The following is a 25,249-nucleotide window of genomic DNA, read 5'->3' as shown; positions in this document are numbered from 1 at the left end:
ATCTCATAGGATAACTGAACGAGATAATTCAGCTGGCTGAGATGACGCAGCGACGCATCACCCGAGTCTGTGCGATACACATACACACAATGCGCCCAGCGGTATCCTTATACACTCAGTCCCATTTAGTGACGCGCGGCATCGAATTGTGTGTGTGTATCACAAAGACTCGGGCGATAGACTTAGGCGATGCGTCGCTGCGTCGCTGCGTCGCTGCGTCATCTCAGCTAGCTGAATTATCTCGTTCAGTTATCCTATGAGATGCTGAGAGCGATATCGCAATCACTGCTTCGGCTCTGTATTAAACTATGTATAAAATAAGCGTAAGCGTGAAAATGGTATAAACGTAGCGTGCGCAGGGAATACACGCGGTATATTTGTAGCGTAGTTTTTTTATTGAGTTTTGTTATTATTTGAATATCGTTCCAGGTTTCAATAATTTTCTTTGCTCTCATATCGGTTCTCATTTGTGTGCGTTTGTGCGTTTGTCGAGTCAAACGAACAGCGTGGAAAAAAGAAAAACCGATTCCAATAATTATGACAGCATAACTTGATTGATCGAGATATCTGAAAGTTCCTAAAACTTTGGTGGAAACATAACGTAGCAGTAAAAGAATAATGCAGAAGTAATCAAGAAGTTTGTCAAATGAAATTTTTGATGATAAGGCTATAGTTATAAAAAAAACTCTTGTATTTGACCTAGTTATCATTTTTATTCATATATAGAAAGTTTACCAATCAATGCATAATAAACATCATGTAAACTATCGTATTCGCTTTTCATATTTCGAATTTCGAAGTTGACATGTAATTTCTCTTGTTGCTGATGTTGTTTTTTTGTGTTAATAATAAATGCTACTAATAATATTTGTGAGTCTTTCAATTAAATATGCTTAACATTGGTTGCTGTTTGTCTGTCATTAATTTTGTGGACGCAGCTTATTTGGATCATGATAATGTGAAGTCATCATCGTTGGATGCGGTGGTGGTGGAAAGCATCTAACATGTTCAACATTTGAACCTTCGCCGTCGTTGCTCTTCAAATATTTATTGAATATGGCGAATACTTGTGAGTTCAACACTTGGAAACGTCGTATACGATCGACCATACGTTTCAGATTCTGTGGAAAATAAAGACTCCCAATTAAAAATTCGTCCAGTTTCAAACATATTTTTTTCTGTTACTTACGATGCCTTTGACTGTGTCATCTTTGCCATCAACACGCTGAACTCTCAAAATGTGATAACAGAAATCCAATGCTTCGAATTTACGCTGCTGCCCCAGCAATACAATCATTGCACAACCAGCCCAGTGAAGACCTTCGCCGAACAGCTCTCTGTATTTGGTAAATTGAAATAGTAGCAGAATATCAGACATAAGTGAACGATTTTTTTTGTTGAAGAAAACACAAATGAATTTGAACATTCACATACTCGACTGTATATTCACCAGCACCAACTGGAATGCAATAGACAAATTGAAGTGCCGACCACAATCGATGAAACTCTGAACATTCGTCAATGTGCATGACTCCGTTGATTGGCAATGGTCCCATCCAAACTGGATCGTCTAGATAGCCCTTGATCCGACCCAAAATTACTTCGAATATGCTCAAACCGCAGCATAGCCGTTCTCTGGTCAGCAAATCACCTTCGCGTGCAATTCGTGCCTGTTTGGCCGTTCCGAATTTTTCCACATTCGGAACGATTTGCAATGCTGTGTATTTGGCTTCTAGCCTCTTTTGTTTTGCTTCTGGTTTTTCACCCTCTGCAAATGGAATCGGATAATATGAATAACATTAATAAATGAAAACATGTGTTAATTTATCGCATATTTTTTCAGTGTATAAACCTTTGCAGAATGGTCGGGGCAAAATATTCTGAAATGGAGCTGCGTGCAACAAATCACACACTTCTTCTTGTGACAATGCCTGTTCAATCAGCAAACAGAAAATGATGCTGTTACCAAACTCACGGAACAATTGAAAGAGTTCGGTTCTTGCATCCGGATATTGCACTATGTCCACCAAATGTGCTTGGTAGTAACTCAATACGCCAGGTGATCCATAATCACATCGCGGCAACTTGCATGACTGCGAAACAAATCCAAAATAAGTTATTAAATTTGCACTTGATATCAAGTTAAACATAGGGTGCAATTGAGAAAATGTCTTGTTTCATTATCCACGTCAATCGTTTATTTTCTCATTGTCTCACCTTTGGCATAGCTGACATCAGAGTTTTTGTGAATTGAAGCAAATTTCCTTGAATGAGTGGCTTAACGATGTCTTTCAGTATGATTTCAATAACCACGGCAATGCCTTGATAGCCAAGCAATCGGCACATCGCATGGAAGTGTGGTGAACCAACGAATCCAGTGTATTGGCCGTATTGTGCTGAGTAAGCGGCATTCAATTGTTTTGAGCCCCACAGATAGTGATGTGCCATTTGCAGTGGCTTATCGCGTTGCATTGCCTGTGCAAATGAAATTTGCACTTTGCTTCGAACGAATCTGCAGAAGCGGGATTTCAAGACATTTTTAATTGGTAGAAAGAGAAGAAAACCGAAACTTCGTAAAATCATTATGCTAAATACCTATTCGTTGCTGCATTATAGCAATAATTCGACAGAAAATCATAGTTGAGCTCAACAAATACATGCAATGTGATTCTTCCGTACGGAGCTAACACATTATGATTGGATTCCTTGAGCATACTCTCGAAATCGTCCAGAGCTAACCATTTGCTGAGCAATTTGTGACAGATGCGATTCACTTGAATTAGGCCTTCCAGTTCCTTTGAATTGAGAAAAAAAGTATTTAACTAAACAAGATATTCTTTCGACTTCCCATTCAAACTCTCTTAACTTACCACAACGCCAGAAATATCGGATGATTCAAAGCGGCTAATGGCAAGTTCCAAGCTTTTCTGCATATCCGCGTTAATTCGTTGTGTGATTAATTTATTCAAATCAATCGATCGACCGAGCAATTGAACGTGTCGTTGTTTGAGTAAAGTTTCATATCGATTGTTACGCGGATACGATTGGAAATTGAAGCCTAGCACTTCGCACTCAACGCGGAATCGTTTGTCCAAGAAAATGCTGCCGGCCAATTGTTTATAGTGCGAAAAGATTTGTTCGCTCAATTTGAATACAAATTGATCGAAGCATAAGTTGACTTCGGCTTCAACTTCGTCGTATAAAAATTGTTTACGAAAAACGGTAAGCGCATAATGTGCCGAATCATTGTACAAGTCCAATGGATATAAAACGAATTCCATCATCGATGGTTCCTTTGTGCGCAGAATGTGATCGGTTAAAATCCACGGCATCGACATTTCGATCGGGAATTGAATGCGTTTCTCCATTGTAATCAGATCGCTGCACTCCTCATTGTGCTGATGACGAACGGTACATTTGTTGACTTTGCGGCCCATGGTCATTTCAAGATAAAACTCACGATACCACAGCTGTGACAGGTCGCAACATTTTTGCAATGTTTCACTGAAATTGAGCAAGTAGTTCCAGAAGAAGGAAGTCTTGTGGAAGTTGTCGATTTGCACCAGGCAGGCACCATCAATGTCTTTGCGCAGCGTTCGCTTGCCGCCCGATTTGTCGGCAATCAGCGACTCGAGCATCGTTCGCACCATATACAATTGCGTTGACGATGGGCCAACATTCAAGCGTGGCACATTGATTTTAAATCCACCGTCTGGATCTTTTTTACCTTTCAAAATTGGATCATCGGATGGTTCGCATCCCTTTTGCCAATCAGCACACGATTCCCGCACCGACATCAAAATACTGCGAATCAAATCTTTTTTATTTTTAATTGCCTTCCGGAATGGTTCGCGCAATGTGAGCTGCACAAAATCTTGTAGTTCCGCATAAATGCTTCGTCTGATCGCTTCACACAGTACCGTTTCAATGCGTGCCATAAGCACTTGCAATCCCTTGATCATTGCAATGACTTCGATCAAAGCGAACTTTTCCTCCTCGGTGTAATTGTAGCGAGTGGCCCGTTCATATTCTTCGGCTTCGACCGGGCAATCTTTATTCTGGTGATGATCGGTTGGATGCAACAGTTTCCATGAGTATAATTCCGTTACAACACTGCTCCATTCGGACAGCAATTGCAGGCCACGCAATGCCAAATCACCGGTTATTCGATTCTCTCCATCGGTCGGGTTGTCTTTGACAGTGGTCGTCACCTCGTTTGTGTAACGAGCCAATTCAGAGATGTATTTGACGTGATCGTCTCGAATCTGTGGCAGATGAACCATCAAATCAGCTTGCGGGCTGATTGCAGTTGAGCTTGACAACGGCCATTTACTTGGATCGAAATGCTTGCTTCGCTTGATGTAATTGAATGGCGCAATTTGCATGTCGCCAAACAACGGAACCACTTCCAAATTCTTGAAAATACGATCGATGCGATCCAATCGCAATTTTTTCTTTTGGTCCAACTTATTGATATTGCACATATCGCTATCCATCAAGAACAAACCGAAACCCATTACTTTCACCAGCATATGCTTCTCTTCGGGCGTTATGTACATCTTTGTTTCGAACATGTGCACGCAAATGTTCACCACATCCGACAAGAGGTCTTCGTAGCCCGGAATTTTTTCGAGTGTATCTTTGACCGTGTCACGAATTTTGTTCTGTGTGGCCAAAAACATGGATAGATTCTGTGATTCCTGCAGGGTGTGCGTGTCTGACATAACTTTCAAAAATTGAGCCGCTCGACGATACGTACTGTAATCATTCTTCACACTTGATTTCATGTTCTTCAATTCGTCCAACACGGCAAACATATTGATGAACTTTCCCAAGGTGAGAAGATAGGCCTCCGACACAAAATCTTTTCGCTTTTCTGTGTGACACAAACGTTTCACCTCACCGGAAAATGCCTCAATGGCTTTACGCTTCAAAGAGACAAATATGAGTGGTAAGCGATTTGCATGGAATTAGACAAATTTTCGAGTATCCATAGCATTTAGCTCGTTCAAATTGAAACTCGAGTCGATTCAAATTAATAATTTTCGGTCCTATTTAAATAAACTAAATAGTACCTACCTGGAAGTACATGAAATTCAACAGTTTGTTGACCTCTGGTGCGAGAACTTCGACAGTTTTCTCGTAAATTTCAACACGATTCGGTTGTTCGTTTGACTTTGGTTGTGGAATGGCCCGTGAACAACATCTCCAAGTGTACAGCATAACAGCATGCTTTTGACCCTCGTCCAGTAACTCATTCTACAAAGAAAACCAAACAGAATTATCAACATTTTCATTTTTGTTGACGTGATAACATTCATTTTTTCCATTGTGTCAATTTCACTTACTAGTTGAGCATGTGTCGTGGCTTCTTCGATGTATTTGGCAATACCGGTGACAAAACCATTGCGATCTTCGAAATTTGTATCGAAATTGGCACGATAAACGGCCGAACATGGTTGTGCTTCAATGCATGGCTGTTCGTCGGGTAATGGCAACTCGTCCAATACCTCAACATTTGATAATGCATCCGAAAGTGTGATTTTCTCTGTCATTCTGACCTGTCAACACACAAACAATTCGCCAATTGATTAATCTTTTCAACAGTAAATCGAAACTAGAAAAAAACACACAAAATTTCCACATCTATGCACAAACTGTGTCACTATATCTGTATGCACAACCAAATAAGATGAATGCAAATGGATTTCCGATGCACATCAGAAGCGCATTAGGTGTGACGGCCAATTGAGTTTATTCTCGCCACACATCAGATGCACCACAGTAGCGGCTTTGCACAAAAACTACTAGAGTGTGAACAACACTGATTTCATTTTTATGCTTCACACATTTTCGCATCACCAATTTGAAAACTAAATAAATATAGATTTATCTCAAAACATCTCGGTGTAGCGATAGCAACCAATGCCAATTGGTTTCAATTGAAAGCTATCAAAATGTATGACGGAAAGCGATGCGGGTGAATCTCCATATATACACATTGCACACACGAAAAAAAAAATGTCGCTATATGTTTTAATCACTCAAAAAAAAAAATCTTTTCATTCCCAAATGAATCACATCAAGTACACTTACTTCCGGCTCGACGCACAATTTATGAGCGATTTCTTATAGTTTGTTTTGCACCACTTTTCCACAATTTACAATTCGATTTGAAAATGTTTTTGTGCGAAACATAGAATCTTTGATTACACACCCATGAATGATATAAAAACTAATTTATTGTTGACACAACTAGAGACCCACGTACAACAACAAATGGATGAGACATTTTCTGTATGAGTATCACGTTCGGTGTTTCTAACCAACTTCATGCCTGTTCCAGATAGTGAAGCGGTGTATATGCGGTGCGCATATATGTATTGGATCGATGACATGTGAATGTGTGTGAGTGTGTGTATAAGTAAGTGTGAGCCTGGCAGATGACAATGTTGACAAGAACCATAGAAAACAATAACGTGTCGACCGCTTCACTATGTACGTTTGCATTGGATTTGGTTGGAAAATATCAAAATAAAATCGTTTATCGTTTCGAGCGAAAACCGTGTGTGGTGAACAATGGAAATAAAAACGCTACACACACTTGACACACAACAACCGGCCGACTGTTTGGAATGGTGTACACATCCCGATTATCCGCATCATTTCATTTGCGGTACATATCATTTGGAAGAGGGTGAAACGGATTTTTCGCAGCCACCAACAAGTATAGCTCAACCAAAAATTCCATTAGTGATACTGTTGGTCACACCGCACCTCTAACCACTGTCTCTTTATCAATTTGTTTCAGGACGAATCGGCCGTATTTATTTATACAAGTATGATATTTATTTGGACGATTTGGAACGTTTGGATGTCATTGAAACGGCTGCCATTCTAGACGCTAAGTGGCTCGTTGTCTCGAATAAATGTTTATTGATAGCGGCTAGTGCATTGTCGGAAATACTCGTGTATGAATTACGACCCGACGATCGATTGCATCTGGTGGATTCAATCAATTTGGCTTCCGAAAGTGATGGGAATTTGTTAACGCTGGCGATTGATGTGCGTGGGTCGCCGAACAATGAAAACTTAATAGCCAGTGATTCACGTGGCATGGTATCACTGTTGACCGTAACACAGGGAAAAATTGTCAAGGAGCGATCTTGGAAGGCGCATTCATTTGAAGCATGGACGTGTGCATTTGACAAATGGAATCCAAATGTTGTTTACACCGGCGGTGACGATACATTTATGCATGTGTATGATATACGAGCGTCGGATGTTCAGCAGACGATTAAAAATAAATGCCACATTGCCGGTGTCACGTCATTCCTCAGCTACTCGGAGAATTGCCTAATCAGTGGATCATACGATGAATATTTACGCATTTTTGATACACGCTCCTGGCGACAACCCATCACTGATTTACAACTGTTCGGTGGCATTTGGCGCATCAAACCATCGAAATGCGATCGACACTTTTTATTATGCGCATGTATGTATAAGAACTTTAGTGTGTGCCGAATAAGTAACGATCATAACGAACTAAAACTGGTCGCTGAGATGAATGATAAACATGAAAGTATTTGCTATGGAGCCGATTGGGCACCGAATCGTCTGTGCAACGGCGGTCAAGTTATGATTACCTGCTCGTTTTACGACAAAAGACTGTGCATCTCAAGTGTTCATGAATAAAAATTACCTTAAACCAAATGATTTTACTCAACTGAATTTTTGGCGTTTTATTTCATTGATTTTTTGTAGTTCCTTTTTTGCCAGGAAACAATTGCACTTCTCCCTTCCACAGCTGATTAATTCACAAAAACAGAAAACAAACCATATATAAACTGAATGAGTGAGATTGAAAACAAGACATATTCTGACAATATATCGTTATGATACAAAAACGAATGATTTTTTTAAAGTGTAACATCGGCAGAGAGTTTTTCGAAGTGAAACACCGCGTGTTACATTTCAATAAAATTTGTTTTTCATGATTCACTTTGAAAAACGTTTGCGCTGGTGTTTCGTTTGTAAATACTTGTTGGATGATGTTTCGGTTCTAGGAATGCATGATAATTTTATTGATAAGGAATGCGAATTTCGATGTGGTGATAACACCAATGGATTGGGCACATGAATCGAAATGTTCCAGAATCGAAAAAAAAAATTAACTTTTTTTTCGATTTTTGCCTGTTTCGGATCGTCTACATGGGAAGTTCGTATGAAAACCTCGGAGCGCCGGTGTTTTACCCGTATTGTTATACACATCAACAAAGCAGTCTGCTTCACCGTAGAAAAGAAGTGCGCAGTAACGACCAAGAACATTCAGGTTTCGGCAACGTTGCATTATAGCGATTATGAATGAACGTAATGAGAAATGTAACGAGAAATTACGTTCATTCATAATCACTAGTGAAGCCACGTTGCCAAAACATGTATGTTCTTTTTTCTTACTGCGCACTACTTTTCTACGGTGAAGCAGACTGCTTTGTTGACGTGTATAACAATATGGGTAAAAATTGCGCGTAAGTGTGAGCGAAATAGCATGAGTTTTCGACGTCCGAGGGAATAGGAACTTCCAAGTTGGTTGATGATGGCTCAATGGGAAGCCATCAGTTTGTATACATAAGGGTTTGGGAGCGATGGACACACTATTTTTGCCGAATTCCGCTCGGAAATCCGAGTTTTGGCCATGTCTAGATTTTACCTTATAAACCAATGTAATTACACCGGCGCTCCGAGGTTTTCATACAAACTTCCCATGTAGACGATCCGAAACAGGCAAAAATCGAAAAAAAAAGTTTAAATTTTTTTTTTCGATTCTGGGACAGTATTTCATGTGTAATCCATTGGTGTTATCACCACATCGAAATTCGCATTCCTTATCAATAAAATTATCATGCATTCCTAGAACCGAAACACCATCCAACAAGTATTTACAAACGAAACACCAGCGCAAACGTTTTTCAAAGTGAATCATGAAAAACAAATTTTATTGAAATGTAACACGCGGTGTTTCACTTCGAAAAACTCTCTGCCGATGTTACACTTTAAAAAAATCTTTCTTTGGTGTTTCATTTAAATATACTGTGGAAATATGTCTTGTTTTCAACCTCACCCATTCAACTGCAAATAACTGCTATTTTCGTTGAAAGGTTTCCACCAAATGAGAAAATCACAACTTTTATCACTGAATAATAGTTTGACTTTTAGACTTTAAATCGTTTATTTCTCTGAAAAACATTCAGTTTCAAATAATTTTTCAACTTTTTCTCTTCAAAACATCCACTGTTCGATACTTTTCAAACACACAGAGGAAAGAAGAGAGAAAAAAACGGTACAAATGCACTGGTACGATACGGTTGTCATCGTCCATACACATTACGGCACACACAAAGAGAAAGACCGATTCCGTAGAGCAAATCAATGGAAATGTCAAATGCATAAAACATGGCGTGCTTAATGTGTTTTCCATAAAATTCCCATTCAATGCCAAACAAACGATAAACAAATTAGATAGTGTAGAACTTTGGTTTTTGCAAATAAGCCAACGATTGCTTGATGGATTTTTGTTTGTCGGGCAGTCGTAAAAGAAAATCAAGAAAAGTTTCGAATCGTCTATTGATTTAGTCATTGTTTCCGGACGAGAGTGAAAAAAAGAGTTGAATCGGCACAAAAACAAATAAAATCATGGGTGCGGTGTTCAATGAAATAATCGAACAAATCGAGTTGAACTCAGTGAGATCGAAGCATATTTTGATTGAAACAAGTTAATTTTTGTATGGAAATAAAATATGTGGTGCAAGCGATTCGATGCATTTCAAAGTGATTAATTGGAATTGTATGTTTCCTTTCGTTTCAATTTCAATTAAATTGGCATTAAATCGACGATTTTGTTAAATGTCGGAGTTCAAAGAAGTGGACGACCGTAAATTTGGTCAGTTTGTGTTGAACAGTAGTGATTTTAGTAGCGGAAATATCGATGCGGAAGAATTGGCAAATGCATGTCGACGCCTTGGCATATCTGGACCATTAGAGCCGTTATTGCGTGATCTCAAGAAGAAAAACGATAAATACGCAACACCATCAGCACCGACCACCAAAGAATCGCCACGCAGAACGTCACAACGCAAGGAAAAACGTGCATCAAGCAATAGCAAAACAAGACAATCGCCGGAGCAATTTCATTCTTCATTCAACGAACCATTTGATTTTTGTGGCGGCAACGGCAGCAGTGGCAGTGCCGGTGGGGGTGGCGGCGGCGGTGGCGCTGATTTCGGTAAAAATTCATATGGTAAAGAGTCATGGGGACGAGACTCAGGTGCACGTGATTTATCACCCGAACCAAGTATGCATCGAGTGCATGATACATTGTCTGTGTCTGTCGAAACACAACCAATGGACACCGAAACTGGTGGAACATCGGCAATGCTACATTTAGCCAGTAAAGTAAGGCTCTCAGTTTTTTATTGCTTTTATTTATTCGTTTAAGTCTCCAAATTCCACGCTCGAAACGAAAATCGATACATGAATCCTCCGATTTATTGCCTTTTGAGCGGCTGAGGCAAAAATAAAGACAATCGAGAGAGGGAGAGAAAAAAACGGCACCGAACCGAACATAATTTCAAGTGTTTATCATTACGAAACAAGGACACGTAAATCTATGACATAACCACATATATCAAGGTTACTATTGAATCGCAGTTAAAGATGAATTGCGCACACTCTTCATAATTCCATTTCCATACTCTCTGTCTCTCTACACCACTTGCATTCTATTTATGTAAACAACAAACTGTGCTTTTTCACATTTCCAATTTTTTTCGAAAACGAAAAAAAAGAAGAGCACAGAAGAAGAACAACAAGCGAAAGAAAAAATGTTGCATTTAAACGTTTATTCGTTCGATATTCATGCAGTGTTGTTTGGTTTTCGGGTCATAACACAGAGACTATTACGTCGTAAATTCGCCAAATACGTGCCATTGCAATGCAAAAACAGATAACCATCACGAAAAAGTTTCAAGTTTTTTGTTCCTCTTCCTTCTTCTTCTTTCAATCTATTCGCTGTGATTAAATACTCCAGCTTCCTGCGCACATAAATCCGTGTATATAGTTACTTGGCGAAAATATATACTAGTACAGAAAAAAATTGATTTCTTCTTGTTGGATTAATTGAAAAAAAAAAAAACAAACCTAAAATTGTGATTATTTCTACTGTCGCACAAGTTACAAGTTGCTGCACTATCTGCACTCGAAACCGAAGTGGTCGAATTGTCGGAACGCTTGAAAATATCGGAACAGCAACGGGATTCAATTCAAAAGAAATTGAATGACTCGCTTGATGACAAAGAACGAACACAACGCCGCTTGGAATCAATTGGTGCTGCACACGAAAGTCGCATCACTGAGATGCATTGTGTGATTGTTGAACTGAATAAAAAGCTGAAATTCCAACAGGAAAACGCAATCCTCGAAGATCAAGAGCCAGACGGAAGTCGAAGCGGTAAGTGTGTGCGAAGCGATAATCCAAAACATTTATCATTTAGACTTCAGTTTAACGGGCAACTGAGTTGTATTAATGATCGTAGTTTATCCTATAGGATTCAATATATTGAATATGAAATTTATTGATTTACTTTTCTACAATTCGGTGCCCTAACTCACAGTCAGCGAATTAAGTTTTCAAGAAGGATCTGTGTACAATTCGGAAATGGAATGCATCAACTATGAACAACAATCGCAAACTGAGCCGCTCGATGTTAAACTGGAACAGGCCGAAGAAAAGTCAGAGAGTCATTATTCGATGCCACAAATGGCACCAAATGCTGGTGGACAAGTGCAGGCAAGTGTAAATAAATGGTTTAATAAACAAATCCAGTTTGTTGGTGTCAATTGTTTGACTGTTTTATTTTTTCTATCTTCCTTTAGATTCAAGCAATGCAAGAGGAGATTTTGTATTTGCGTAGCCACATGGCATTACTGCAATCGAAATTGGCATCGATTCAGGATAACGTGGACAATGACGCACAAAGCGGAAAAGGAAATGATTTTGTGAATCTTCGTGTGTCGCCGAATGCCCGGTCAAATTACACCAGCGACGATCTATGCGAAACGGCAGAAATCTTCGACACATCTCATCTCGATGAGTCGGCAACCAAAGCTCAAAAGTATAAACAAAAATTGCAACAAAAACTGACAGTATCACACGGTTTATGTGATAGTTTTTCGGCCTCGTTCAGCTGCAACAACACAAATCAATTGGCACAAAAGGGTGCCATGCAGAGAAGTGACACGCCAACAAAACGCAATCACAGAAACATTGAAACCGACAGCAAGGAAAATGCCGACGTTGAAGTGCAACGGCTGCAACGATGTGCCGATCATTTGCGAGTACAAAACAATTTGTTGTCATTGAATTTGGGTGATAGTAAAGCACATTGCGAACACTTGTACTTATTGTGCGGTAAATACGAATCGAATGCGATCGCACTGAATCAGGCGTTGAATCTTAGTGATCGCACCATCGAAGCATATGATGTAATGCTGGCTTTATTGGAGAGTAAGTTAGCAATTTTAGAGCATGCCGAATCAGCGATTGAGAATCGCAAAGCAGCCGAATCAGTTGCAAAGCGTTTGATGGCACGCCTGGAGAACGACAAAAACATTCAAGGCAACAGCTTGGGACCGTGGCAAGATGCAGCCACAGTGATGTACGGTGGAATCAACAACGATCACAACGCATGGACCGATCAAGATGATCAAAAGTTGCGCGAACAAATGTCAAAACTGAAGGGACAACGAGCCGCCGTACAGAATACCGTTGTTAATTTGGAATCACCGTACAAGGATTATGAAGCAAACAGTCCAAAATTGAATGAGCATATCCAATACGAAAATCGGAAAGCCGATCTGGAAACGGCTGTTCTAATGGAAGAACTGATGAATGTTCGAGAGAATTTCAACGATATGAAATATCGAGCCGAACAGGCTGAACGGGAGAAAAATCTAGCGCTTGAGGCCTTAATACATTTACAAGCGCAACTGGCCGATTCGGAAGCGCTGCTTGCCATGTCGAATAAAGAGCGTGCCTCTTACACAGATGCTGAGCACACTGCGGGCATTGAACTGGAATTGGTTGAAGCATTAGCACGTGAATCACGGTTGAAAGCACGTCTTCAAGCACTGGCTAGTTCGTTGGAAACAGCAACCAAATCGTCGGAAGAGAAATATGCATCGACGGTGGCCGAACTTAGACAGGCCAATTTGTAAGTCATACTTTTTTGTATGCAAAATTTCGATGTTTATTCCATCGATTTTCACAAAACAAAACTGTTTTTTTCCGCAATTTCAGATCTCTCACACAATCGTTGGATCGATGCAAGCGAAAATATCAAGCACGACTCAAACGAATGGAGCAACAGCTAAAAGAATTATCACCGAAACAAGATGCAGAAGACAAAAAACTCGTGCCAGAAACCACATTGTAGACATTTCGATATTGATTTTCTTTCTTGCACTTAAACAAATGCGTATCAACACCATTCTATTTTCGGGCTCGCTTATAGAACAAGATGATAAAAGAGAAAAAGAAGAAAAAAATACACACAAAATAGTCAATTTTGGACGAACATTATATTTTCGATGGAGTAAGCGTCTTTTTTTCGAACAATTTACATTCACTAGTTAACATTATAAATGGATGAGTGAGGAGAGTCATAAAAGAAGTTGCGGCTTATGCATTTTTGAAGCAATTAGGCTTTAATTGAAGGTTCACTATTTACATGTGTAAGGCTTAAATTGTTATCATAATTATATCAGGAAATGAAACCAAAAGCAAAGATCAAGTGAGGGAGACAGAGAGATATAGAAAGGGAAAAACATAGACAGATAGTCAGATGGAAGAGGAACATTTAGATAAAAAATCAATTAAAATTATCTTAAATATTGTTCATGAACACATAAACATATTATGCGCAATTTATATCTCGTCGAATGGTTTTTTCGCCTCTGGCTTGAATGGTTGTTTTTACGATGTTTATTTGTCCCTTTTACATTTGTCGTTTGTTCGAAATGCCATAGCAAAATGCACGAATTCAATTAGCTTACCAGCTGAATGTTTGCCTTTTTAGATGGAATTAAGAGATAAATTTATTATTTTTTTGCATTTTATAGGTACATACTCTATTATTTCTTGAACACATGGAATCTCATGGGACTGCTGAATATTTGATTTTTTTTTCGTCTACTAAAATAGCTAATTGTTGCCAAATCACTCGTCGCTTAATTTGACATATAAGCTCCACAATCTAGTTACTTAAGTGAATAACAAGAAGAAAAGAAGAAACTGATCCACTCAAATGAATGATTCTCATTGTATTCGACGATTTCAGTGAATTCGTTTGTGTATAATTTAAGTTTTTAATTTATTGCAATAGTGAGATGAAGATGATGAAGAAGAAAAGCGGTACACGTATCGTATGCATCTGCAATGGCCATTAAAAAGAGATGACTTAGGTATTTTCCCCATTTATGTTATTGTTATATTTACTCTGTTACTTCACCGATTTATGTCACATATTTACAGATTGAAAGAGAACTACAGAACATTTAGACAACTGAATTTAGTGAATTTGCATTTTTAATTAAATGTGTATTAATTTTTCTATACAAAATAAAAACAGAGAACAAAAAAGGCATTCGCATTATGTAATTAAAAGAAAGAGAAACAAAGTTAAATAAATAAGAAAAACAACGCTTCGTATAATGTAAAGAATTTCAGTGGTTTTTTTTCGATTTTGCTAATAATAATGTGCAAAATTAATACTTATCTTAACATTAAACATTCGCAACTGAATCTAGATTTCGGATTAGGAACTTCGATTCGCACCACAACTACATATTGATATTTTATTCTACATTACATTCTTTCATTCACTCATCTCGAGTCCTTCGTTGGCATAGCCAACATATGTCGCTGTGTCCCGAGGATTTGGTTTATTCGTTTCACTAGCTGATGGTTTTTGAGCCCATGGTTGCACCTCACCACTTGCCCAAAACCAATAAATAACACAGCCAAACAGATACACACATGATGATATCAAGAACACGGTTCGCCACTCTTCCGGAGTCTGTGAAAGAAAAATAAAGGGAAAGGCATTTTGAAATTGAACAAATCCGAATTATGTTTAGTTTGATGAACGTTTTGCAAAACCAAAACCAGTTAATGGAAAACGAGAGAGAATTATCAGAAGAAAAAAATTTGGGCTGATTTAATCAATTCACGTCGAAAATTTGCTCACCGAATTAGTAACGATGAATCCGGTTAATGCTGGACTAACAATGCCTGGTATGGTTGCAAACGTGTTTGAAATGCCCATGAGGACACTGGCATGAGGCGGAGCTATGTCAAGATGATTCACCCTGAAAGATTAGAAATTAATTAATGAAGTAAAAGTGCTGCTGCTTTCATTTACTTACGCGAAACCACACCAAGCAAATGCGCCCAATCCGATGGCAATTATAATACAAGAAATTGTTCCAACTGAACTCATAAGATAACCAGCTGTCAGCAGAAAGACTGTTTGTGCTAAGAAACCTAGACAAATGTGATTTGAATGAATTTGTTCATGAGTGCACTCAACAATAATTTACCGGATTATTATTTGATCAATTCAACGATAAATCGTTTATGAAAGAAAAAACAGTTTTTTTTCGTTCTAACCTCCGCAATTGAAGTATCTCCGCACTTGTGTAGTTGTTAACCAGCCTTCGACTTGACACACATCGGCAAAGTATCCAGAAATACCAAGCAGTACTCCCATTGCCAAATATGGAGCGGCCGATAAGAATCCAGCTTTTTCCAGTTTGTAGCCCAAACTATCTGCAAGGAGTAAATGGCGATGTTTGAATTGATGCCAATTCATCATGAAATGAAATGCAAGGTGAACCAACCTTTAAGAAAACTTGGTAATTGCGTCAGCATTGTGTAGAATCCCCAATTTTCAGCAAAATGCGAAGCACTGATTGCGTACACCGGTTTCGATTTGAAGATGTCTTTCCACGGATGTTGAACGGTTTCTGTTGCATTTGAGCCCAAACTGTCTTGAATGTAACGCAATTCATCCTTAGATATGCTCTTGTCCTTGTCAGGGCTTTCACAAACAACAATCACCCAAACACAATACCAAACACAACCGATGGCACCTAATTAACGACATTTTATAATGTTCAGCACAACAATTTCAACAATTCGAACATGAATGTCATTACCAAATACGTAAAACAAGCTTTCCCAACCAAGTTTATTGGCGAGTATACCGCTGACTGGCATTGAAACAATCGTTCCCGCATAATTCCCGGCAAAAGCCATGGTTGCCATACGTGACCGCTCAAGAGGTGGAGCCCATCGCGACCATACAGCATGAATGCAGGGAAAAGTAACGCCCTAATAAATGCAATCAGACGGAAATGTATCGACTGGTTGATTTATTACAAAATTTAGAATCTTTTTTCTCACCTCAAAAATGCCTTCAATTATTCGCACCGTAATTAATGCACTGACACCGGCCTTAGCCGCTAATGGTGTGAGCAGCGTTAACACAGATGTCACAGCAATACCAATGCCGAATACCTAGAATCGTAGCAAACCGTGAATCAACAAAAACCCATTCAGTGCCATGTACTCGGCAACTACATCTCTATTGCGATTTCTCAATTCCGATGAGTAGTAAGAATTTTTTTATAATTTTCCAAAAACAAAAACATGCACCCATCGAGATGACATTAAATTATTTCTATATGTCATGTTTATGGTTATTTTCGGTGGTGTTTCGTATTTCAACTAATTCACTGTTATTATATTACAATGCACACGATTGTTGTTTGTGCAATGCACAAAAGCAAATGCACTTAAATGGAAATAAAAAGCTTCTTTTTGCTTCTCGTTTGTTTTATTCATGCATTTGGGTATGCAATTCGTATTTTCTATTCCCTCGCCGGGCAATTCACATGTGGGAAATGAAAGTTGTCCTTCGCAATGCCCAATCGACATTTGCAACGTACGATACTATCGATATTATAAAACGTTAAATCACTTCTCATGCAAAAAAAAATATTCGTTTGTCGTACATACGTTCTTGATTGTAACTTGTTATATCTCCGTGGAGATTTGAAGGTGCCACATGAACATGAGATGTGAACGACAAACGAATATTTTTTTTTGCATGAGATAGTGATTGTATTGATAGCCGGTTCGTTCAATGCATCTCCCCTTCTCGCACATATTTCATTTTCTGTATTCGAAAAATATACAAATGAAACGCAATGAGCCGTGATATTCCGATCGGAAATCGATTTAGCAAACAAAATGCTGAAACGCAAAATATGAACAAAAAAAACAATGATTGGAATTCCGTTATTTTTAACTGTTCATTTGACGAATTCGGGTGAATACCGAACGTAGCCAGTTGTATTCACTTTACACCAGAGCAGCACGTGTAACTTACAATTTCGGAAAATGATCATTCCGTTTTAGGCGGGTTTTATGAGATAATTTGGTCGTTAAAACTACTTGAATCCTATATGTTTTTATCAATTGGAATAGGGCACAATTGACTCATTAAAAGGTACTGTATACAAAATGTTTTTTTTACTATGCGCCAAAGCTCACGATTGTAATCTTCCGTATAGTTTAATTGATGAAATAATCTCTTCCATATTGTTTGCAAAAAAGACCCGGAAAGTATTCTTCGAGCGAAGCATTTTAAGGTCGTTAATAGTTAAAATGATACTCACAAGGTTACCTCCGACCCTTGCACCAAGCACGCCGCCTATGAACTGCGTCATTATGTAGCCCCAGAAGAAGGAGCTCAAAATCAATCCTCGGTCTTTCGTATTCCATGGAAAATCTTGCTCCTGTAAACCGAAGCGTATTTAGTTTATTTCGCTTTAATTGTATTGACCACGTGACACTGTGTTATCAAACACACTTACATATCCAATGGTTCCATTCTCATAATAAACAGTTCGATTTTCCGTCATCGCAACAATTCCAACACTTAAATTGACACGCAATGAGTACACATTGAAGAATCCAAAAAACGCCATCATCACAACAATGTAACGTCTTTTTCGCCAAAATCGCCATGATAACGGCTCTATCTCGGGCTTTATGGCACTGGATTAAAATTTAGATTATAAAAGTTAAATACGATTTTTTCCCACGAATGGTTTGCATTTGCATTTGGTCTTAGATAATTCGAAATGAAATATAACTGGTCATATTCACCCGATATCATTTTTCTGCGTTCCAGTCTCTCTGTCTGGCATTATGACACGAGTTCAATAAACACTATTGCTCCGCTTAACAGATCCAATTTACAACCGTCTCTTATCACAGATTCGTCTGGTGTAACACACTTCTGATTAAACGGATCAGTCGACTGACCACTTGGCTAAAATTAAATCATATTCATGAGTTATTTTTATGATAGACACACTGAAAATAAGGTCATTGCAGTCTTTCGATTTGGTTTTCCAACAAAAACGATGACGACGATGCTTGCCGTTATAAAATGGCCTCTTTAGATATTTCAATTTTAGCATCACTTTACTTTTGTCGTTTGGTTAATGATTTGTATAGTATACATGTCATGCAATCACTGTCTCTCAATCGTACACACGCACGTTATCCAAACAAAACCAAGAGAAGTGATAAATCATTCATAATCTTGAATGTGCCGTGTTGAAATTGCAATCGAATGTCGGTGAAAGTGTAAGCCGGACAAAGCGAACGAATAGGAAAAAGTTCGCCAAAATTAATTGAGCCGCTCGAAGAGTGAGCTTCAAACAAATTCTCAAACATTAATTTGCATTTTTTGAAATTTAAAAACGGGTTTTTTCAACCTTGATGCCCGTCGCGTATTGTTTTTTTTTGTTGTTATCGTTTGCGTTCGTTGTTTCGGCGCTATCATATGATAAGTTGGGTCGCGTGAACATACAATATATAGTTTTTATAGATCATATGCAATTAAATACACACAATCCAAATCGACAAAATATGATAATTACAATAATTTTTGGTCGTCGAATAAAAAATGAGGTGGCTTCAATGAAAAAATAACCTTACGGAGACACCGTGTGTGTACGCGATCGTGTGCGCCAGACAAACCGAATGAATTCCATAAATATTCCGAATTATTTGAATAATGAATGAAAGCCAACCCAAGAAGAATTGGATTTTTGCGTATTGGTTTTGCACGTCGCGCGTGAACTAGGAAGCTATTGTACAATGTACATTCTTTTGTTCAGTTCTTCATTTTCTCTCTCTCTCTCTCTATGTCGGTTTCTTTTCGAAAGTACACAATTCGCCGTTGAAGCCCGTTACTTTAAGTACTTGCAACTTTCATTCGCACTAATTTTAATATCGTTTCTAGTGCTTTGACGTGTGCAAACTCAAAACTGATTGTTGTTCACCTTCGACGTGGATATTGACTTGATTAACAGTTCTATTTTGACTTGCTTAACTGTTGAACTGAATCGAATCGGCCGTTACTACGGCATCTGCTCGAATGCTTCGATGAGGACGGAAATATGCACAAATCTCATCAAAATGATACAATCGTATCTTTTATGGATATAGAGACTCTTCCTTTTTTAATGATCAGAAAAATAAATTATCTATTTTTTATACACGATTTCGACGATGATCGGCAGCAATTGTGCCGTTATAGAAATTGCGCTTTAAATGAATACGACACTTGAAACTTGTAAAAAAAAACACCATACTATGGTTACCAAACGTTCACGAACCGAATAGATCACAATGCCCTTAAAAAACCAGATTCGTGTTAAAAATAAATAAATGTCAGTGTTCACCAGTTCGTAGAATTGTGCAAATGTTCCGTGCACGGATTATTCGCCGCCGATCTTTCTCGCTCAGCTGCTCGCTTTACAGGTAACAATCGTACACGATGTTATCGCATTGATGGCATATAAATGACTAAATTACCAATAAAGTTCCTAGTGAACGTAAGCGCACATCAGAGAATGGTATACAAACGAGAGAGATGAAAACGACGAACGACAAAAAATAATAATACGGCCCAGTAAAAATGCAAGTGTACATTCGAACAGCCGCCGCGATTTTTATTCAATGCGATTTCGGTATTCCACGTGCTTCAACAACGACACTAAATTTTAGACAGTAAATTATTTTTGTTGAATTTCAAATCGTTTGATATCCATATTTTACGTAATACGCTTGTATTTATCACAATGACTTTTGTTTGGGCTTACTTTGTTACCAGTGCCGGTATTCTAACACCATTTCGAACAATTTGTTCGGAATTATTCCGAGCGATCAATTTTGTTTTGGAAGGTGATATCCAAACGTTATATATGGATTTGTCTCTTTTTCATTGATTGAACGTTTGGTTTCCACCTTCCAAAATACGATTGATCGCTCGGAATAATTCCGAACAAATTGTTCGGAATGGTGTTAGAATACCGGCACAGAACTCAACTATCGTCGAAATGTTCTGCTTGCGTATCACGGCGACACATGGCTTTCGCCGATACGTTTCGATACACACACAAAATATATATAATACAACAAACTCGTTTGTCTACCAATTTCAATTTCGTTTGCAATAATATAAAACTGGTATCTGCCTATTAACCCTCCAATGCATACAACCGCCTCTAGACGGGCAACATTTGAACGCCTGTAGAACGTAAACCGTACATCGGATCACATTGCTTCAAAAAGAATTTTTATTCGTCAATGTTCTCTCTTTATTTTTGTCTTTGGCAATATTTGTCTATGTAGTGTGATTGTAAAGTTATAAACAAAAATGTATGCAAAAACAAAAATTTGACAAAATAAATTATTCGAACTCGAAATTAGACACATTTTTGACACTTTTAAACAATGGATTTGATTGTTCTCTGATTTATGTCAATCGCATTTTCTTACTGAACCATGAGGAATCCAGGATTATGAATATTTTTTTAATCATCCACGGCCAAAAATCAACCAAGTACCAGTACTCCCTGGGAAAAATTAATGCATTAGAGGGTTAAGTTGTCCAGGAGTGATTCAGCTGGTCGCTTCCCAAGTGCAAACGTTACGTCTTTTAAAAGACGTGATTCACGTATTCACGCCTTCCTCACGTCTTTTATATAATTTCCTGTCTGAAAGACGTGCATCTTCTGTGCAATGGTATACAGAATACGAGAGAATGGCGTGACGGAAATTTCAGCTATTTATCACTGCACCAACCTGTGCTTCTCTCCCATAAGAACCAATGTATTTGACGTGACAGTGAATAGCGGTAGCGACTAAATAGGATCTGCGGTATATTTAGCAACTATTCAGCGGCGCGAATTTAAATATTTAACATTTAGTAGTTCAAACTATTTCGCAATAGTACGTAAGTTATAAGTGTCACACACAGCGTGCTTGTTACACATTTATATTCTCTTTCGTTATTGAATAAATTATATTTTTATGAAAATGCCCACAAAACGATATTGCAAAATTAAATTTTGTGAACATGAATTTGGTACTTTTTTGGAAAATATTTCATTCTTCAAGTAAGTTTTAAAATTTTCACACATTTTCCCCAAAACGCAAGTGAAGTATGTTAAGCAACATTGAATATATCATTTTGGTTCGAACCATAATGATCATTATTGAAAAAAATTGTTTGGATGTTTATTAAAATAAAAAACACATTTACACAGAGTACCTAAAGAAGCTGAATTGAGGAACGTTGACAGAATGTCATGTAGTTCTGACAATCAACCACGCTGTCTAATTAGGCGCTACCGCTATCTCGCGCCGCTCAAAAGCACAAGTTGCACTGCACAGAAGACGTACGTCTTTCGTGTGGTAATTATATAAAAGACGTGAGAAAGGCGTGAATACGTGAACCACGTCTTTTAAAAGACGTAACGTTTGCACTTGGGTTTTGTTCGATTTCAGCCTGAATAAAAAATGAATGGAATTTTCATTCGAAGCAAAAAAATGCGCTTGATTCTGAACAGAATCGCAAAAAGATATGAGCATGTACTATGCGTTTGCAATCCGAATTGGCGGAAAAATTAGATGCCATGTTGGAATGGTTGAAGCACTATTTGAAATAGCTTCTGAAAAATGCATTTCATTGATGCGGGCTAGCAAATGCCCACTGGAAAACACACTGTAAATATTAAATTATTATGTGTGTAACATTTTATCTTGGGGAATATCACGCTTAAATTATTTCAAATATTTAAAAAAAATCCAATTTATCTCTAAGAATCTGTCATATGAAATATGGTGGATATTTGTGAATACGGCGGAATATTGTGGAATGATTACTCAAAAAAATTGTTCCTACATGAAAAAAGGAAATACACTACATTAAACTACATAAAATCTACAATTGAAATCGCCCTACCCGAAGACATTTCGGCAAATTTGCCAAGATTTGAATATTCATCTTGATATTTAAATGTATTTATTCGGATTTAATGCAAAAAATCTCAAATATCTCCAAAATCCACAAAAATCTGATTTATTTATTCAAAATATTCGAAAATATGTCATACAATTGATGTTTATTTCAAATATCTCAAATATCTCACAAGATTCAGGAGCGTGATATTCCCCTAGCATTTTATCGAGAGCATTTTGAATGGGCAATAATGTTACCGATAAATCACGACTGAAAATCTTATGACAAATATAGGTTGCAATTCCCTACAAGAATTTTGCGATACATTGAGGAATTAAAGCAAAACCTTCCCGCGATATTTCGCATTGCGATAGGTTTTTCAATGTATAGGTTTACGCAAAATGATTACGCCGACATATCTGCGACATATCGCATTGCGTAAAACTGTAAATTTGAATTGTATCCAACTTCATTACATTGAAAACATAATTTCAAATGGTTTTATTTAAACTTTTCATTTTACTCATCGTTGCTAATAAGAAATAAAAACTTATTCAAAATAATTATTAAGTAGAATAATCAGCCATTGCAGCCTTTAAAAATACAACATGCTGAATTCGAATGAAGTTGATCGCAGTTCATGCATTTTGTGACAACCATTGCGGAAGGTTGGCGATACGTTTGCGTAAACGTTGTCGCAAAATTCTTGTAGGGATTGCCTCCTGCTGTTCGAATTTTTTCGATAAAAAAGCCCTCTGACACCATCAATCATTATCGCAAAACATCTTTCCAGATCTTATTATTTTCTGTTAGGGCACCTGAATACGAGCTCAAATCAATCTTAAAAACCATATTTTATGGTGTTTAATTTTTTTCTAGGCCCCACCTCGAGAAAAAACGTAATTTTTCGGACTTCCCTTCAACATTATGGGTCATAATTCCGAAATTTCCAAACAAATCCATATTAGTGTAAAGCTTTTGGTCATTTGGCAAAAATCGGTCAAGTAGTTCTCGAGACATGGCTCAAAACGTGTGCGCTATTAGTGAAAAAAATGACGATTTCGGACCACTTTTCGGCACAAAATCCACCAAAACTCCATAAAATCGTCATGCGTATGTAAGTTCAGCACCTGATTATTCTTGACCGAACAAAATTGGTGAAAGTTCGGGGGGTTGTCTGGAAATTTCGGAGTTTTGACCCATAATGTTGAGGAAAAGTCCAAAAAATGACGTTTTTTCTTGAGGTGGGGCCTAGAAAAAAATTAAACACAATAAAATATGGTTTTTAAGATTGATTAAAGCTCGTATTAAGGTGCCCTAAATACAGAAAATAATAAGATCTGGAGAGACGCAAAAGATTTAGCGAATTTTGTTGCACTGAATTGATGAAATATATCGAAAAATATCGCTATTTAATTTTATAAATGGAAAAAATATTTCTATATTTATACCGGAAAGATTATTCGAAAAAAGCGTTAAAATCAATTCCGTGTAATCATTCGATTGAATTGGATTTTGTGATTTTCCGACTAATAAACAGGAAGTTATTTTTATATGACTATTAATCACTAGACTGAAAAGTTCGGTCGTTATCAAGAATATGAATATTGTTCTTGTACTCTTATCTTGAATTTGTGTTTCCAAGGAAGCGAGAGAGAGAGAGAGTGAGCAGTAATAATCTTAACCTCCAATAAATGGTCTTGAAATGAGCTTCACATTACAAACATATGTGCACGCAATGACGTGCACGTGTTGACTTAATCAAAAATGTCTATCGTGTGTGTGTTGTACAGGCCCGAGGAAATTGTCAATGGATCGCTTGTTTCGATTGTTGTTTGCCGCAAATGATTGAGCTCAGGCTCCAGCCTTTACAGCAAATCATCTCTTTTTGCGGGTTGTAATATTTTCCATACGGTTTATTTTGATGCCAGAACTTTCGAATAAAGTCAGCGCACTGTTTTGAATAACATCAATATTTACCGTAATAAAAAGCTTATCTCGCTGTCAATGAGAGTCAAATTAACTTTTAATAGCACGTAAGCTCCGGTAACCAAGTTTGGGACGAAATTTTTATGAATATACATGAATCTAATTCCATGACTTACCTTTTCAACCATATCATATATGGTAACTAAAGTTACCTTCTCCATATTTCGAGCTGCGTCTGGAAAATTCAAACTTTTCTAAACCGTAAACGCTTGGATGCAAATGAATCAAACGCAACATTTAGTTCAGAATTCAATACACTTTTTTTTAATTTTAAATAATCATTTATCACCTTTTTATAATTATTGTTGATTTTCCAATTGATCATTAAAAATAAATTAGAATCGCGTTTTTGTTTGTTTGTTTGTTTTGGTTTTCTTGGCATTATTTGCATTTCAAAATAAATTTGATTATCGGTTCGATTCGTCTATATAAAACAGAATGAATATTCTCGGAATTTTTGCGTGTAATTTTTCTTCAAATTGTTTTCTTCTTTGAGACAAATGAATTGACAATAGAATCAATAAATCTAATTAATTGATAATAATTGGTGAATTGGATTGAAATCGTAGCTGATTAAAAAAATTTGTCCAAGGAGAAAAACAATCTACTGCAAGACACTATTTATTTATTTAGTTTGGTTTAAATTCGCGACAAAATGCTGATTTGTTTCAGGAACAAAAACTAAGAGATAAAATTGTTCGCTACCAAATGAAGCAGCTTCGAAGGATTTTTCTTTTTTTTTTGTTTCGTGGTAAAGACCCTAGGGTTTTTTTGTGTGATAAAGATTCGCTAGCATCAAAAAACACAAAAAATTA

At 37.5% G+C, this 25,249-nt stretch overlaps 5 protein-coding genes across 12 annotated transcripts in view; 2 read left to right on the top strand and 3 right to left on the bottom strand.

Moving 5' to 3' along the window:
* The window catches only part of LOC129578395 (40S ribosomal protein S2), a 34,569-nt gene that overhangs the window by 6,239 nt on the left and 3,081 nt on the right, over positions 1 to 25,249 (bottom strand). The gene's annotated exons all lie outside the window — the stretch shown is intronic.
* On the bottom strand, positions 694 to 6,405 carry LOC129578388 (cytoplasmic FMR1-interacting protein). 2 transcript variants are annotated; one of them, XM_055466872.1, is made up of 10 exons: positions 6,097 to 6,405; positions 5,349 to 5,561; positions 5,080 to 5,259; positions 2,871 to 4,928; positions 2,596 to 2,795; positions 2,218 to 2,512; positions 1,853 to 2,093; positions 1,435 to 1,768; positions 1,190 to 1,337; positions 694 to 1,121 (listed from the first exon to the last, which is right to left on the bottom strand). In XM_055466872.1, exons 2-10 carry the CDS (start codon positions 5,553 to 5,555, stop codon positions 921 to 923), a joined length of 3,864 nt encoding a protein of 1,287 aa, XP_055322847.1. In that variant the 5' UTR covers positions 5,556 to 5,561; positions 6,097 to 6,405; the 3' UTR covers positions 694 to 920. The 2 variants fall into 2 exon arrangements, with proteins under 2 accessions (XP_055322847.1, XP_055322848.1); XM_055466873.1 differs by having other exon boundaries at positions 5,634 to 6,307.
* LOC129578393 (diphthine methyltransferase) lies at positions 6,441 to 7,734 on the top strand. The gene is made up of 2 exons (XM_055466885.1): positions 6,441 to 6,727; positions 6,812 to 7,734. Exons 1-2 carry the CDS (start codon positions 6,580 to 6,582, stop codon positions 7,696 to 7,698), a joined length of 1,035 nt encoding a protein of 344 aa, XP_055322860.1. The 5' UTR covers positions 6,441 to 6,579; the 3' UTR covers positions 7,699 to 7,734.
* On the top strand, positions 9,386 to 14,779 carry LOC129578389 (colorectal mutant cancer protein). Of its 2 annotated transcripts, XR_008689096.1 has the most exons (6): positions 9,427 to 10,455; positions 11,233 to 11,509; positions 11,673 to 11,848; positions 11,935 to 13,271; positions 13,358 to 13,652; positions 14,179 to 14,779. XR_008689096.1 is itself a non-coding variant. In XM_055466874.1 (5 exons), exons 1-5 carry the CDS (start codon positions 9,907 to 9,909, stop codon positions 13,491 to 13,493), a joined length of 2,475 nt encoding a protein of 824 aa, XP_055322849.1. In that variant the 5' UTR covers positions 9,386 to 9,906; the 3' UTR covers positions 13,494 to 14,779. The 2 variants fall into 2 exon arrangements, 1 of the variants encoding a protein (XP_055322849.1); XM_055466874.1 differs by having other exon boundaries at positions 9,386 to 10,455; positions 13,358 to 14,779.
* LOC129578390 (vesicular glutamate transporter 1-like) lies at positions 13,624 to 23,918 on the bottom strand. 6 transcript variants are annotated; one of them, XM_055466879.1, is made up of 11 exons: positions 23,897 to 23,918; positions 18,293 to 18,458; positions 17,998 to 18,181; positions 17,800 to 17,919; positions 16,523 to 16,636; positions 16,276 to 16,450; positions 15,958 to 16,209; positions 15,728 to 15,886; positions 15,484 to 15,601; positions 15,306 to 15,426; positions 13,624 to 15,134 (listed from the first exon to the last, which is right to left on the bottom strand). In XM_055466879.1, the coding sequence occupies exons 2-11, from the start codon at positions 18,331 to 18,333 to the stop codon at positions 14,934 to 14,936; spliced, it is 1,485 nt and encodes a 494-aa protein (XP_055322854.1). In that variant the 5' UTR covers positions 18,334 to 18,458; positions 23,897 to 23,918; the 3' UTR covers positions 13,624 to 14,933. The 6 variants fall into 6 exon arrangements, with proteins under 6 accessions (XP_055322854.1, XP_055322852.1, XP_055322850.1 ...); XM_055466877.1 differs by lacking the exon at positions 23,897 to 23,918 and adding an exon at positions 20,302 to 20,368; XM_055466875.1 differs by lacking the exon at positions 23,897 to 23,918 and adding an exon at positions 19,882 to 20,265.

Source organism: Sitodiplosis mosellana, unplaced genomic scaffold (genome assembly GCF_009176505.1).
Source record: "Sitodiplosis mosellana isolate CC-2019 unplaced genomic scaffold, AAFC_SMos_1.0 Smas_scaffold_6226, whole genome shotgun sequence".
In the NCBI taxonomy this organism is placed as follows: domain Eukaryota; kingdom Metazoa; phylum Arthropoda; class Insecta; order Diptera; family Cecidomyiidae; genus Sitodiplosis; species Sitodiplosis mosellana.
This window is presented reverse-complemented; position numbering and strand designations above follow the sequence as displayed.